Source organism: Oncorhynchus clarkii, chromosome 2 (assembly GCF_045791955.1).
Source record: "Oncorhynchus clarkii lewisi isolate Uvic-CL-2024 chromosome 2, UVic_Ocla_1.0, whole genome shotgun sequence".
Classification (NCBI taxonomy): domain Eukaryota; kingdom Metazoa; phylum Chordata; class Actinopteri; order Salmoniformes; family Salmonidae; genus Oncorhynchus; species Oncorhynchus clarkii.
In genome coordinates, this window is record NC_092148.1 from 77,011,585 (window position 1) to 77,027,994 (window position 16,410).

The 16,410-nt window shown below is 41.6% G+C and overlaps 1 protein-coding gene across 3 annotated transcripts in view; it reads right to left on the reverse strand.

Moving 5' to 3' along the window:
* The window catches only part of LOC139373949 (thromboxane-A synthase-like), a 141,709-nt gene that overhangs the window by 81,037 nt on the left and 44,262 nt on the right, over positions 1 to 16,410 (reverse strand). For all 3 annotated transcript variants that reach the window (XR_011627629.1, XM_071115035.1, XM_071115040.1), the window contains exons 4-5: positions 13,234 to 13,286; positions 428 to 524 (exon numbers count right to left, since the gene is read on the reverse strand). Coding sequence is in view for 2 of the 3 variants with exons in the window: in XM_071115035.1 (XP_070971136.1) it covers positions 428 to 524; positions 13,234 to 13,286 (150 nt within the window). In the remaining variant the exon portion in view is untranslated. The remainder of the gene's footprint in view (positions 1 to 427; positions 525 to 13,233; positions 13,287 to 16,410) is intronic.

Genomic DNA, 16,410 nt, shown 5'->3' on the forward strand with positions numbered 1-16,410 from the left:
CATCATCTTTCTTCCTGCAATGCAGTGGAACATAGTCAGAGTGTGCCCTAAAAATGTGTCTCCTTTAGTTCGGAAACGTATTACAGGTTCACAGTAGAAGGACACTGGTGACTACAGAGGGCCTGCTCACTGCAGGGGTTCGCATTGAAGTAAGTTTCAGAATTGAAGACCATATTCTGACTACTTTAAAATGGGATTCCTTGATGATATTTAGGGACCTGGCTCAAACAAGAGTACAGATTTCATAGCCCAACTCGATTTTATCATCAGGTAGCTTGTCAAAAACTGCTTTAAAAATAAGCAGTTCAAAATAGATCATTTTCTTTTGATTTGCTACATAAAATAAGCAGAAAAAGTACTTTGGCATAATGCATCAATAAGGTAATCATCGAGAGAAAAAAAAATCAAATTTTCCTCATTGACTTACCATTCTGTTGGGGAAGGTGCTGAAGTCCTTCACCATGATCTGTCTTAGCATATCAGGGTCAGCTACCACCACCACGGGCCTCCTGCCTAGATAATATCTGGAGAGACATACAGGACATCATACAGGACAGCTTGAGAAGCCAGACACACACGTGTGCATCATATACACATGAGATGGGTATGTATCACATGTGAGATGAGAGTGTAGCACTTCATTGTGCCATGGGTTGTTTGGAGAAAAATACTCTTGACTTTTGCACGGGTTAGACTCCTTGGTCCGTGTTTCAAGATGGGTCAGGTGGGTTGCCGACATTGCCGCTGACCCCTGGCCGCTGACTTTGCGCGTGTATATGCATGCATTCACACACAAAAATACACAGAAGAAAGCATGCACAGACACACGCAAACACACACACAAAAATACACAGAAGAAAGCATGCACAGACACACGCAAACACACACACAAAAATACACAGAAGAAAGCATGCACAGACACACGCAAACACACACACAGCTGTAGGGCAAACATCAATAAATAACAGGATGCCAATCAAACGTTGTGATCATCACAGAGGATGTGAGGCCTGGGGAGGAATATACCCAAAGTCGCAGCGTAAAACACACCCACACACCTTAGACTTAGACATGTGACCTGTTGAGGAGTCTATACTGAAGAAGAGTCTCACAATGGAAGTTTAACACAACCCTCACTACCTGCCATGGGCTTGACAGAACACAGGGTGTAAATGAGTTAGGGATTTGTTTGTATTCTACAGTACCACTCTTTATTTTTCTAGTCTAGTCGTTACTCTCAGAATTGCTTCAGTTCACTGTAATGTTAGCCAGGAGACACTGACTAACCGGTCAGTCAGTCCTATCTCACCTTGTTGGACCATCATCCTCAGTGAATTTCATAAAAACAAAAATAGTGAAACATAAAAAAATATATCCTTATTAGTAAATAAATTCACGCCACCAAATAATTGATTAAAACACACTGTTTTGCAATAAAACAGGATGTACCGGAGCTCAATTTTGAGTCTCAGAGCAAATCGTCTGAATACTTATCAATCTTTTTAAAAATGTATTTATACATTTGCAAACCTGTTTACACCTTGTCATTATGGGGTATTATGTGGAGATTGATGAGGAAAACATGTAATGTAATACATTTTAGAATAAGGCTGTAATGTAACAAAATATGGAAAAAGTGAACGGGTCTGAATACTTTCCGAATGCACTGTATATAGGAGATACAGTACTTATAGGACTTGTAGGATTCTTCACAAAGCTGAGAGGAGGGCTAATAACTGGTGTTATAAAGCTGAGGTTAAAAGGAAAGGAGAAGATCCTCTCTCACAGCAGTTCCATCTTGTTAAGTCCCGTCTCTGGGTGACACTAAAAGAGGGTAATCTAGAGAAGATGTTGCCCTTGTCTTGTCCCCAGTCCCAAGGCTAATGTAACTACACATTTACCAGTGTAGCAGGGTTGAAATAATACGGGGTAAAGGTCTGGCAGTATCAGAGGGGAGATTCTGACCCCCTTTTAAAACAGTCGGTCATTAACACTCCATGTGTCTGTTTATGAGTGCACCTGTCACACTGGACAGGTAATGGTTTTGTTGTCTGGCCCAGAGGGAGCTCCATTCCGTAACCTGCATGGGTGACATACTCACCACAGTGGCCTGGCTACTCAGACCAACTAGTCGTAAGCAGGCTTCTCTGTGTGTTAGTGTGTTTTGTCGTATCTAAATGTGAAGACACATTTTATCAAATCAGTTCTCTATGTGTAATTATTATTACGTAATTAAACTAATCATGTCAACTTTAATTAACTAGGAAGTCGGGGCACCAATGTTTATAGTCTCTTTTTCCCGAATCGACTCTTCAGATATTTTCATATCTTATTGATTAGTCTTCTCTTAATGTATCGTTATTACCTCATCAGTTCTCATTACTGAATGTCGCAAAGCCTTGGATATCTGCACAAACCCTAGTTTCCACAATGACTCAGCAATATACAAATTGGCTTAATTATTTATTTACTAACTAATCAAATCACAGAATTACATAAACAAACAATATAGTTATTGGTTACTAACACAATGCATTGATAAATCCCTAGTAGGCTAAACCGGTATGACGGCTTGGTAGATCATGGAAAGGGGTGGGGACAGAAAGAGCGGGAAATACAAAATGGATTCACTACACACAGTTGATAATTATATTATTTGAAATGCTAATCCTTTGCACGTGAATAGCCGCTCATTCGAAAATAATTGCAATGTATATATTTACGCCCGTATGTTGTTGTTGTTGTCTTATCTGTTGGAATCGCCGGTCCGTCTGCTGGAGAGTCAGTTCATCAGAGAGTTCTCATACTAGACTTACGTAATTTCCAGCTGCAGACTAGTCTAGGATTTACTCTTATTCTGTAGTGATCGATAGTCTGAGTTGAACCATTTCCAGCCTATTTTATGACCGTCATAAAACAGCCGACTTCCAAGCTCTCCCCCAATACAAGAGAGAGCATACTGTAGAGTGGACCCACTGTAATCTGATCCTTCAGATTGTCGCAGGAGAGTTATGACAATTTGTATAGTTTCATCATCAACCGGTGGTTATAGTGGCAACATCATTACTATACAAATACATTAATGCAGAGGGAACCTTAATCCAAACTGCTAGCGCGCATCAAAAAGAGTCTGCCTAGCCAGGAGCTAAAATATAACTTGGTTCTATTTTTGATCCTTGATGTGCTGCAAGTCCCACCTCTCCCATGTCCTCATTGGTTTTTAGGCGAAAATATACCCAAGTGGAGATTGAAATATGATCTGAGGTCCACACTCCAGTCCAATTGGTGGTGGTAAGGCACCTTAAAGTTGGTTGCCAACCTCCATATAAAGTCCACAGAAGAAGAAGAAGAGATTACTAGAAACTAATTAGATTTTCCCTTTTGTCTGTGGATTAATTGTCGGAGTGGAGAACACGATTTTGTGTCACTCAAAATGGATTAAAATTCTACAAAGTGCATTTCAGGTAAAATAACAACCCAATGTTAATATCCCAGGACAAATTAGCTAGCAACAGCAAGCTAGCTAGCTAAATGCATGTTTCTTGTGTTTCGACCTGTCCCCAAATTAATATAGTTGGTTCAGAGTTTGTTTTGATATTTCAACCTGCGTGTCCTGATCACGTCTGGTGTGGATGGACAAAATCAACATGCGCGCATGCCCGGTCTAGTCAGCATGTTATGTATACTGTATATGATATTATTTCTGATATGAAAAATTAAGACACTTTGAAAGATTTATCTCTAACAACCACTGAATGCTTTCAACTTTGATAAATTGACAGGGGAGGAGTGTTCTGAGAGACGACGGGGGTTCAATAAATGTGCCATGAGCCTCTTTCTCTTTTCTTTTTCAAAAACCACGTATCACGCTAGTGGACACCTCTTACTGAAGGCTGTAGTAATGCCTTTTGGCATATATCCACGCATTCTGACGTAACGTCTCTTTTCTGGTCTAGGCTAGAAATCTAGCCATGGCAAACCCAATTTTCCCTGCCCTACTCCTACACTCTTTTATTTATTTTTCTCAAATACAGAAACTCAGTAGCCTATTCTTTTTGATGTGCTATTAAGAAAAAAATCTGCCGTCCATAAGCAGGCCTGTATAATCAACCCAGAGATAAATCTGCCGTCCATAAGCAGGCCTGTATAATCAACCCAGAGATAAATCTGCCGTCCATAAGCAGGCCTGTATAATCAACCCAGAGATAAATCTGCCGTCCATTAGCAGGCCTGTATAATCAACCCAGAGATAAATCTGCCGTCCATAAGCAGGCCTGTATAATCAACCCAGAGATAAATCTGCCGTCCATAAGCAGGCCTGTATAATCAACCCAGAGATAAATCTGCCGTCCATTAGCAGGCCTGTATAATCAACCCAGAGATAAATCTGCCGTCCATAAGCAGGCCTGTATAATCAACCCAGAGATAAATCTGCCGTCCATAAGCAGGCCTGTATAATCAACCCAGAGATAAATCTGCCGTCCATAAGCAGGCCTGTATAATCAACCCAGAGATAAATCTGCCGTCCATTAGCAGGCCTGTATAATCAACCCAGAGATAAATCTGCCGTCCATAAGCAGGCCTGTATAATCAACCCAGAGAAAAATCTGCCGTCCATAAGCAGGCCTGTATAATCAACCCAGAGAAAAATCTGCCGTCCATAAGCAGGCCTGTATAATCAACCCAGAGAAAAATCTGCCGTCCATAAGCAGGCCTGTATAATCAACCCAGAGAAAAATCTGCCGTCCATAAGCAGGCCTGTATAATCAACCCAGAGATAAATCTGCCGTCCATAAGCAGGCCTGTATAATCAACCCAGAGATAAATCTGCCGTCCATAAGCAGGCCTGTATAATCAACCCAGAGAAAAATCTGCCGTCCATAAGCAGGCCTGTATAATCAACCCAGAGAAAAATCTGCCGTCCATAAGCAGGCCTGTATAATCAACCCAGAGATAAATCTGCCGTCCATAAGCAGGCCTGTATAATCAACCCAGAGAAAAATCTGCCGTCCATAAGCAGGCCTGTATAATCAACCCAGAGAAAAATCTGCCGTCCATAAGCAGGCCTGTATAATCAACCCAGAGAAAAATCTGCCGTCCATAAGCAGGCCTGTATAATCAACCCAGAGAAAAATCTGCCGTCCATAAGCAGGCCTGTATAATCAACCCAGAGAAAAATCTGCCGTCCATAAGCAGGCCTGTATAATCAACCCAGAGATAAATCTGCCGTCCATAAGCAGGCCTGTATAATCAACCCAGAGAAAAATCTGCCGTCCATAAGCAGGCCTGTATAATCAACCCAGAGAAAAATCTGCCGTCCATAAGCAGGCCTGTATAATCAACCCAGAGATAAATCTGCCGTCCATAAGCAGGCCTGTATAATCAACCCAGAGAAAAATCTGCCGTCCATAAGCAGGCCTGTATAATCAACCCAGAGAAAAATCTGCCGTCCATAAGCAGGCCTGTATAATCAACCCAGAGATAAATCTGCCGTCCATTAGCAGGCCTGTATAATCAACCCAGAGATAAATCTGCCGTCCATAAGCAGGCCTGTATAATCAACCCAGAGAAAAATCTGCCGTCCATAAGCAGGCCTGTATAATCAACCCAGAGAAAAATCTGCCGTCCATAAGCAGGCCTGTATAATCAACCCAGAGAAAAATCTGCCGTCCATAAGCAGGCCTGTATAATCAACCCAGAGAAAAATCTGCCGTCCATAAGCAGGCCTGTATAATCAACCCAGAGAAAAATCTGCCGTCCATAAGCAGGCCTGTATAATCAACCCAGAGAAAAATCTGCCGTCCATAAGCAGGCCTGTATAATCAACCCAGAGAAAAATCTGCCGTCCATAAGCAGGCCTGTATAATCAACCCAGAGAAAAATCTGCCGTCCATAAGCAGGCCTGTATAATCAACCCAGAGAAAAATCTGCCGTCCATAAGCAGGCCTGTATAATCAACCCAGAGAAAAATCTGCCGTCCATAAGCAGGCCTGTATAATCAACCCAGAGAAAAATCTGCCGTCCATAAGCAGGCCTGTATAATCAACCCAGAGAAAAATCTGCCGTCCATAAGCAGGCCTGTATAATCAACCCAGAGAAAAATCTGCCGTCCATAAGCAGGCCTGTATAATCAACCCAGAGAAAAATCTGCCGTCCATAAGCAGGCCTGTATAATCAACCCAGAGAAAAATCTGCCGTCCATAAGCAGGCCTGTATAATCAACCCAGAGAAAAATCTGCCGTCCATAAGCAGGCCTGTATAATCAACCCAGAGAAAAATCTGCCGTCCATAAGCAGGCCTGTATAATCAACCCAGAGAAAAATCTGCCGTCCATAAGCAGGCCTGTATAATCAACCCAGAGAAAAATCTGCCGTCCATAAGCAGGCCTGTATAATCAACCCAGAGAAAAATCTGCCGTCCATAAGCAGGCCTGTATAATCAACCCAGAGAAAAATCTGCCGTCCATAAGCAGGCCTGTATAATCAACCCAGAGAAAAATCTGCCGTCCATAAGCAGGCCTGTATAATCAACCCAGAGAAAAATCTGCCGTCCATAAGCAGGCCTGTATAATCAACCCAGAGAAAAATCTGCCGTCCATAAGCAGGCCTGTATAATCAACCCAGAGATAATCTAGCAGCACATCTAGATTAGATCAACTTTATTATCCCACCGGTCATGTGCCTAAAAAGACAAAGTACATAAAACATAAAAACACAGAATACACAAAATTAATATGAAAATGCAATAGGCCACATATTTACAGTAAGTTCAGTACGAATTTACTGTACAATCCTTTCACCGAGTCGACTAGGTGAAAAATCTGTCAATGTGCCCTTGAGCAAGACACTTAATCCTAATTACTTCTGTAAATTGCTCTGGATAAGAGTGTCTGCTAAATTACTAAAACTGTAAAAATATCTGTTCATCCTGAGCTTCTTCTGAAGAAGTATACTTGCCCTAGTCTGGTTGCTGCTACGACTGAGACTTGAGTGAAGGGGATGTTGTCACGTTCTGACCATAGTTCTTTTGTGTTTTCTTTGTTTTAGTGTTGGTCAGGACGTGAGCTGAGTGGGCATTCTATGTTTTGTGTTTCTATCTTGGGTTTGTTGTTTGGCCTGATATGGTTCTCAATCAGAGGCAGGTGTTTGTCATTGTCTCTGATTGGGAACCATATTTAGGTAGCCTGTTTTGTGTTGGGGTTTGTGGGTGGTTGTCTTCTGTCTTTGTGTCTATGCTCCAGATAGGACTGTTTCGGTTTTCACATTTGTTGTTTTGTATTTTATAGTGTTCTCGTTTATCGTCTATATTAAACATGTTGAACATTAACCACGCTGCATTTTGGTCCTCCTCTCCTTCAACGGAAGGAAACCGTTACAGATGTGTACTGTCCTGTAATATTTTGTCTAGTTTTTGTGTACAGCCTGTTGGCTGATTCTTGGTCTATTCCCGCGGCATTGATCAAGCGCTGCAGCTCTATTTGGTCTTGAACTTGCATGTTTCCAAACATGCATATCAGACCAAAGGACCGGACACTGTAGGACAGATTTATAAAACAGCTGAAAGATATGGCGATCAACATTAAAATTGTTCAGTTTGCGAAATAATTAAAATCTCTCTTGTAGTTTCTTTGCCTTTGCAAGGGCACACACAGTCATTGTGTTTCAGGTTATTGTCTATCTTGATTCCTAGGTATTTGTGTTCACTCGATCTACTGATTCCCTGTTGATCTTAAGGGGGTAATGCATTGGAATAAGCCTACCAGGATCTCATGGTGTTGCTTTCCATTAGTCTGGTCCCAGATCAGTTTGTGATGTCTTGTCAAACACCATTATTTGGCAAGACATGGACAAGCAGATCTGAGACCATGATAACTTTTCAACAGCTTCACTGATACTTCTAACACATACAGTCGGAAGTTTATACAGTGCCTTGCGAAAGTATTCGGCCCCCTTGAACTTTGCGACCTTTTGCCACATTTCAGGCTTCAAACATAAAGATATGAAACTGTATTTTTTTTGCGAAGAATCAACAACAAGTGGAACACAATCATGAAGTGGAACGACATTTATTGGATATTTCAAACTTTTTTAACAAATCAAAAACTGAAAAATTGGGCGTGCAAAATTATTCAGCCCCCTTAAGTTAATACTTTGTAGCGCCACCTTTTGCTGCGATTACAGCTGTAAGTCACTTGGGGTATGTCTCTATCAGTTTTGCACATCGAGAGACTGACATTTTTTCCCATTCCTCCTTGCAAAACAGCTCGAGCTCAGTGAGGTTGGATGGAGAGCATTTGTGAACAGCAGTTTTCAGTTCTTTCCACAGATTCTCGATTGGATTCAGGTCTGGACTTTGACTTGGCCATTCTAACACCTGGATATGTTTATTTTTGAACCATTCCATTGTAGATTTTGCTTTATGTTTTGGATCATTGTCTTGTTGGAAGACAAATCTCCGTCCCAGTCTCAGGTCTTTTGCAGACTCCATCAGGTTTTCTTCCAGAATGGTCCTGTATTTGGCTCCATCCATCTTCCCATCAATTTTAACCATCTTCCCTGTCCCTGCTGAAGAAAAGCAGGCCCAAACCATGATGCTGCCACCACCATGTTTGACAGTGGGGATGGTGTGTTCAGCTGTGTTGCTTTTACGCCAAACATAACGTTTTGCATTGTTGCCAAAAGTTCAATTTTGGTTTCATCTGACCAGAGCACCTTCTTCCACATGTTTGGTGTGTCTCCCAGGTGGCTTGTGGCAAATTTTAAACAACACTTTTTTATGGATATCTTTAAGAAATGGCTTTCTTCTTGCCACTCTTCCATAAAGGCCAGATTTGTGCAATATACGACTGATTGTTGTCCTATGGACAGAGTCTCCCACCTCAGCTGTAGATCTCTGCAGTTCATCCAGAGTGATCATGGGCCTCTTGGCTGCATCTCTGATCAGTCTTCTCCTTGTATGAGCTGAAAGTTTAGAGGGACGGCCAGGTCTTGGTAGATTTGCAGTGGTCTGATACTCCTTCCATTTCAATATTATCGCTTGCACAGTGCTCCTTGGGATGTTTAAAGCTTGGGAAATCTTTTTGTATCCAAATCTGGCTTTAAACTTCTTCACAACAGTATCTCGGACCTGCCTGGTGTGTTCCTTGTTCTTCATGATGCTCTCTGCGCTTTTAACGGACCTCTGAGACTATCACAGTGCAGGTGCATTTATACGGAGACTTGATTACACACAGGTGGATTGTATTTATCATCATTAGTCATTTAGGTCAACATTGGATCATTCAGAGATCCTCACTGAACTTCTGGAGAGAGTTTGCTGCACTGAAAGTAAAGGGGCTGAATAATTTTGCACGCCCAATTTTTCAGTTTTTGATTTGTTAAAAAAGTTTGAAATATCCAATAAATGTCGTTCCACTTCATGATTGTGTCCCACTTGTTGTTGATTCTTCACAAAAAAATACAGTTTTATATCTTTATGTTTGAAGCCTGAAATGTGGCAAAAGGTCGCAAAGTTCAAGGGGGCCGAATACTTTCGCAAGGCACTGTATACACTTAGGTTGGAGTCAATAAAAATAGTTTGGCAACTACTCCACAAATTTCTTATTAACAAACTAGAGTTTTGGCATGTCGGTTTGGAAATCTACTTTGTGCAATTTTTCCAACAATTGTTTACAGACAGATTATTTCACTTATAATTCACTGTATCACAATTCCAATTCACAATTACACAATTGTGCCTGGAAAATTACAGAAAATGATATCATGGCTTTAGAAGCGTCTGATAGGCTAAATTACATCATTTGAGTCAATTGGAGGTGTACCTGTGGATGTATTTCAAGGCCTACCTTCAAACCCAGTGCCTCTTTGCTTGACATCATGGTAAAATCAAAATAAATCAGCCAAGACCTCAGAAAAAATAGCAGACCTCCACAAGTCTGGTTCATCCTTGGGAGTAATTTCTAAATGGCCGAAGGTACCATGTTCATCTGTACAAATAATAGTATGCAAGTATAAACACCATGGGACCACGCAGCCATCGTACCACTCAGGAAGGAGACACATTCTGTCTCCTAGAGAACATACTTTGGTGCGAAAAGTGCAAAGCAATCCCATTGTGACATTGTGAAGATGCTGGAGGAAACAGGTACAAAAGTATCTATATCCACAGTAAAACGAGTCCTATATCGACATAACCTGAAAGGCCGCTCAGCAAGGAAGAAGCCACTGCTCCAAACTGCCATAAAAAAGCCAGACTACGGTTTGCAACTGCACATAGGAACAAAGATCGTACTTTTTGGAGAAATGTCCTCTGGTCTGATGAAACAAAAATAGAACTGTTTGGCCATAATGACCATCATTATGTTTGGAGGAAAAAGGTGGAGGCTTCCAAGCCGAAGAACGCCATCCCAACCGTGAAGCACGGGTGTAACGCTCGTCCTCTTCTTCTGACGAGGAGTAAGAGATATCGGACCAATTTCCAGCGTGGTAAGTGTCCATTTTAATATGTAAAACTGAACACTACAAAATACAAAATAACAAAGTGAAAGAACAAACGAAAATCGAAACAGTCCCGTGGCGCAAACACAGACACAGGAAACATATCACCCACAACTCAAAAGTGAAACCAGGCTACCTAAGTATGGTATGTATGGTAATGCTAAGTATGGTTCTCAATCAGGGACAACGATTGACAGCTGCCTCTGATTGAGAACCATAGCAGGCCAAACACAGAAATCCCAAAACATAAAAAAAGGAACATAGACAACCCACCCAACTCACACCCTGACCATACTAAAACAAAGACACAACAACAGAACTAAGGTCAGAACGTGACAACGGGGGTGGCAGCATCATGTTGTGGGGGTGCTTTTCTGCAGGAGGGACTGGTGCATTTCACAAAATAGATGACATCACGAGGATGGAAAATTATGTGGATATATTGAAGGAACATCTCAAGACATCAGTCAGGAAGTTAAAGCTTGGTTGCAAATGGGTCTTCCAAATGGACAATGACCCTAAGCATACTTCCAAAGTTGTGGCAAAATGGATTAAGGACAACAAAGTCAAGGTATTGGAGTGGCCATCACAAAGCCCTGACCTCAATCCTATAGAACATTTTTGGGCAGAACTGAAAAAGCATGTGCGAGCAAGGAGGCCTACAAACCTGACTCAGTTACACCAGCTCTGTCAGGAGGAATGAGCCAGAATTCACTCAACTTACTGTGAGAAGCTTGTGGAAGGCTACCCAAAACGTTTGACCCAAGTTAAACAATTCAAAGGCAATGCTACCAAATACTAATTGAGTGATGTGATGAAAGAAATAAAAGCTGAAATAAATCATTCTCTCTACTATTATTCTGACATTTCACATACTTAAAATAAAGTGGTGATCCTAACTGACCTAAGACAGGGAATCTTTACAAGGATTAAATGTCAGGAAAACTGTGAAAAACTGAGTTAAAAATGTATTTGGCTAAGGTACAGTGCCTTGCGAAAGTATTCGGCCCCCTTGAACTTTGCGACCTTTTGCCACATTTCAGGCTTCAAACATAAAGATATAAAACTGTATTTTTTGTGAAGAATCAACAACAAGTGGGACACAATCATGAAGTGGAATGACATTTATTGGATATTTCAAACTTTTTTAACAAATCAAAAACTGAAAAATTGGGCGTGCAAAATTATTCAGCCCCCTTAAGTTAATACTTTGTAGCGCCACCTTTTGCTGCGATTACAGCTGTAAGTCGCTTGGGGTATGTCTCTATCAGTTTTGCACATCGAGAGACTGACATTTTTTCCCATTCCTCCTTGCAAAACAGCTCGAGCTCAGTGAGGTTGGATGGAGAGCATTTGTGAACAGCAGTTTTCAGTTCTTTCCACAGATTCTCGATTGGATTCAGGTCTGGACTTTGACTTAGCCATTCTAACACCTGGATATGTTTATTTTTGAACCATTCCACTGTAGATTTTGCTTTATGTTTTGGATCATTGTCTTGTTGGAAGACAAATCTCTGTCCTAGTCTCAGGTCTTTTGCAGACTCCATCAGGTTTTCTTCCAGAATGGTCCTGTATTTGGCTCCATCCATCTTCCCATAAATTTTAACCATCTTCCCTGTCCCTGCTGAAGAAAAGCAGGCCCAAACCATGATGCTGCCACCACCATGTTTGACAGTGGGGATGGTGTGTTCAGCTGTGCTGCTTTTACGCCAAACATAACGTTTTGCATTGTTGCCAAAAAGTTCAATTTTGGTTTCATCTGACCAGAGCACCTTCTTCCACATGTTTGGTGTGTCTCCCAGGTGGCTTGTGGCAAACTTTAAACAACACTTTTTATGGATATCTTTAAGAAATGGCTTTCTTCTTGCCACTCTCCCATAAAGGCCAGATTTGTGCAATATATGACTGATTGTTGTCCTATGGACAGAGTCTCCCACCTCAGCTGTAGATCTCTGCAGTTCATCCAGAGTGATCATGGGCCTCTTGGCTGCATCTCTGATCAGTCTTCTCCTTGTATGAGCTGAAAGTTTAGAGGGACGGTCAGGTCTTGGTAGATTTGCAGTGGTCTGATACTCCTTCCATTTCAATATTATCGCTTGCACAGCGCTCCTTGGGATGTTTAAAGTTTGGGAAATCTTTTTGTATCCAAATCCGGCTTTAAACTTCTTCACAACAGTATCTCGGACCTGCCTGGTGTGTTCCTTGTTCTTCATGATGCTCTCTGCGCTTTTAACGGACCTCTGAGACTATCACAGTGCAGGTGCATTTATACGGAGACTTGATTACACACAGGTGGATTGTATTTATCATCATTAGTCATTTAGGTCAACAATTTTATAATTCAGAGATCCTCACTGAACTTCTGGAGAGAGTTTGCTGCACTGAAAGTAAAGGGGCTGAATAATTTACGCCCAATTTTTCAGTTTTTGATATGTTAAAAAAGTTTGAAATATCCAATAAATGTCGTTCCACTTCATGATTGTGTCCCACTTGTTGTTGATTCTTCACAAAAAAATACAGTTTTATATCTTTATGTTTGAAGCCTGAAATGTGGCAAAAGGTCGCAAAGTTCAAGGGGGCCGAATACTTTCGCAAGGCACTGTATATGTAAACTTCCGAATTCAACTGTATGTCTATCAGAGGTTGTGTCAGACGCTGGATGAGACAAGTCAAATAGAGTGTCCTGTAGTGACTTGGGTTTGGTGTGATGTAAATGCAGTGTCAGTCAGTCACTTACCCACATACTCTCCCATACTTGTGAATCAGGTCTGTATGAACACCGAAAAAGCCCTGAAAATAAAGATTAGAAAGAATTAGAAAGGAACCTTAGAACCAATTTAGATTTGATATAATTTAAAATGTTATATGAGAGGATATCCATTCTCTCTGCTACAATGAAATACTGTGAGTTCAAGATACCTGTTGGTATCTGATTGATATTTGCTCAATACGCACTTTCCATTGTCTTTGCTACTTGCGTTAACTCCACAGCCACCACAAGAAACACCCCAGCAGTACACGGCGACAGCTGCATTGATTTGACTCTTTTCCATTCCTGTGTTAGAGCTAAGACTGACACATAACTGACAACTTAATAAAGGGGCTAGAACACTGTACTGAACATACCATCTGTGACCAACACTAAAAGGTACTGTTACTGCAAAGGGTGTGTGTGTGCAGAGATTGTGTGTGTGTGTGTGTGTGTGTGTGTGTGTGTGTGTGTGTGTGTGTGTGTGTGTGTGTGTGTGTTTGTGTGTGTGAGAGAGAGAGAGAGAAAAGTATGTATGTGAGAGTGTGTCCTTAAAAACACACTCTCCTTGAACTGTATGTTTCTCGACACAAACTAATAGTTTCATCTGAACCAACTACCACGAGAAAGCTGTCTTTCATCTTCTTCCAGTTGACTCTTTTGCAATCTTCAACAGAACTAACAAAAAGCTTCACCGACTGACAAAGGAGGTGTGATGACGAAGGTTTCAGCTCTACCGTGCATTGATCTTTAGTATTGATCTGCTCCAACAGTTCCAGTCTCAAGGCCTGTGTGTGTGTGTGTGTGTGTGTGTGTGTGTGTGTGTGTGTGTGTGTGTATGTGAGAGCTTAACTCATCACAGCTCTGTAATACAAAACATCAGCCACTGTAACTTTAGACAGAGCATTCAATTGATTTCAAATCAATCTGTGGAATGAATCTATGGTGTGTAGCTGAGCGACGGTCTTAAAAGCCACATTTAATTCAATTGGCAATTTCTCGGACAAATAAATCAAATAAAATGTTAATGGTCGCATACACATGTTTAACAGATCTTATTGCAGGTGTAGATAAATGCTTATGTTCCTAGCTCCAACAGGACTGTAATATCTAACAATAAAACATAATACACGCATATCTAAAAAGTAAAAGAATGGAATTAAGAAATCTGGAAATATTAGGATGAGCAATGTCATAGTCCAGATGTGATGGGATGTGTAGACATTATGGACAGTATGTGGATAGAATATATAGTAACTGAAGAATTTGTGGATAGAATAGTATATGTACAGCAATACAATAGGATAGGCCTTGACAAGAATACAGTATATAGATATGAAATGGAAAACAGTATGTATGCATTATTAAAGTGAGATAAACAACTGTCCTGACTCCAGAGTGGTAGAAATCCATCAATAGAGCCCAGGGCTGTATTAATAAAGCCTATTAGAGTATGAGTGCTGAAGTTGGACCACATTTGCCTTTTAGATCATAATGAATAAGACTGTGTAGACAAGGGGGGGGGCTGATCACGGGCCCAGTGCAGGTAACCTAGTGGTTAGAGCATCGGGCCAGTAATTGAAAGGTTGCTAGATCAAATCCCTGAGCTGACAAGGTACAAATCTGTCGTTCTGCCCCTGAACAAGGCAGTTAGGCCATCATTGTAAATAAGAATTTGTTCTAGTTAAATAAAGGTTATGTTTAAAAAATATATATTACTTGTCCTACTGTAAGAGCCCAATCTTATTTGTTATGAGTTAAAACCACCCAACCAGTGGAATGTTGAAGATGGTGTAAAATGTGTTGTGGCGATACTCCATTAAATCTGCACCAGAGCTAAGGGAGAGGGAGTAAGAAGAGGAACACGTAATAGTATTTTGTTCTCAGTATGGGGTCTCGGCATCATTTGTATACAGTACACTGCCAGTATTGCACTAAAAGCTTACAGCAGAGCTTAAATTGTATTTAATGTTTTATCAAAGACTCCCCAAAGCAGAATACTTGTCTAATTCAGCATACTCATCCCAAAGTAACCTTTAATAGCTTCCCAGCAGTCATGAATCTGTATTCACATGTCGACCCTTAGTGTGTGTGTGTGTGTGTGTGTGTGTGTGTCTGTGTGTGTGTGTGTGTGTGTGTGTCTACTGCAGTGTGTATCCTCTGTGTATCCTGCCACCATGTCTGTGTACTCTAGGTACTCTCAGGACGTGTCGTATGTGCTGCAGCACCCTGTGTTCTGTCCTCTGAGGGGATAAAGGTTTCTTTGTGATGGCTAGCCTGGCTATAAAAGGGAACCTGTGTGACAGACAGTGAAGCCGTTAACTAGGGGATTGATGTGCCTGATTAAATATACTGTAGGCCCCAACACACACACACAAACACACATGCGCACGTGCAGGCACACAACACACAAATGTAATAAGTGCAGCGCCACCTCTCATCTCACTACGCCTGACGAGTGACAATATTACCACGAAGGGAGTAAAGCTTTAGAGTAAGGGGTAAGGTGTCAAGTGGACTACTAAATATTTTACTGAAGGATCTCTCTGTACTTTGCTCCGTACATCTTCCCTCGATCCGACTAGTCTCCAAGTCCCTGCCGCTGAAAAACATCCCCACAGCATTATGCTGCCACCACCATGCTTCACTGTAGGGATGGTATTGGCCAGGTGATGAGCGGGGCCTAGTTTCCTCCAGATGTGACTCATGGCCTTTAGGTGCTTTTTGGCAAACTCCAAGCGTGCTGTCATGTGCCTTTTACTGAGGATTGGCTTCCATTTGGCCACTCTACCATAAAGGCCTGATTGGTGGAGTGCTGCAGAGATGGTTGTCCTTCTGGAAGGTTCTCCCATCTCCACAGAAGAACTCTGGAACTCTGTCAGAGTGACCATCGGGTTCTTGGTAACCTTCCTGACCTAAGCCATTCTCCCTCGATTGCTCAGTTTGGCTGGGCGGCCAGCTCTAGGAAGAGTCTTGGTGGTTCCAAACTTCTACCATTTAAGAATGATGGAGGCCACTGTGTACTTGGGGACCTTCAAAGCTGCAGAAATGTTTTGGTACCCTACTGCAGATTTGTTCCTCGACACAATCCTGTCTCGGAGCTCTACGGACAATTCCTTCGACCTCATGGTTTGGTTTTTGCTCTGACATGCACTGTCAACTGTG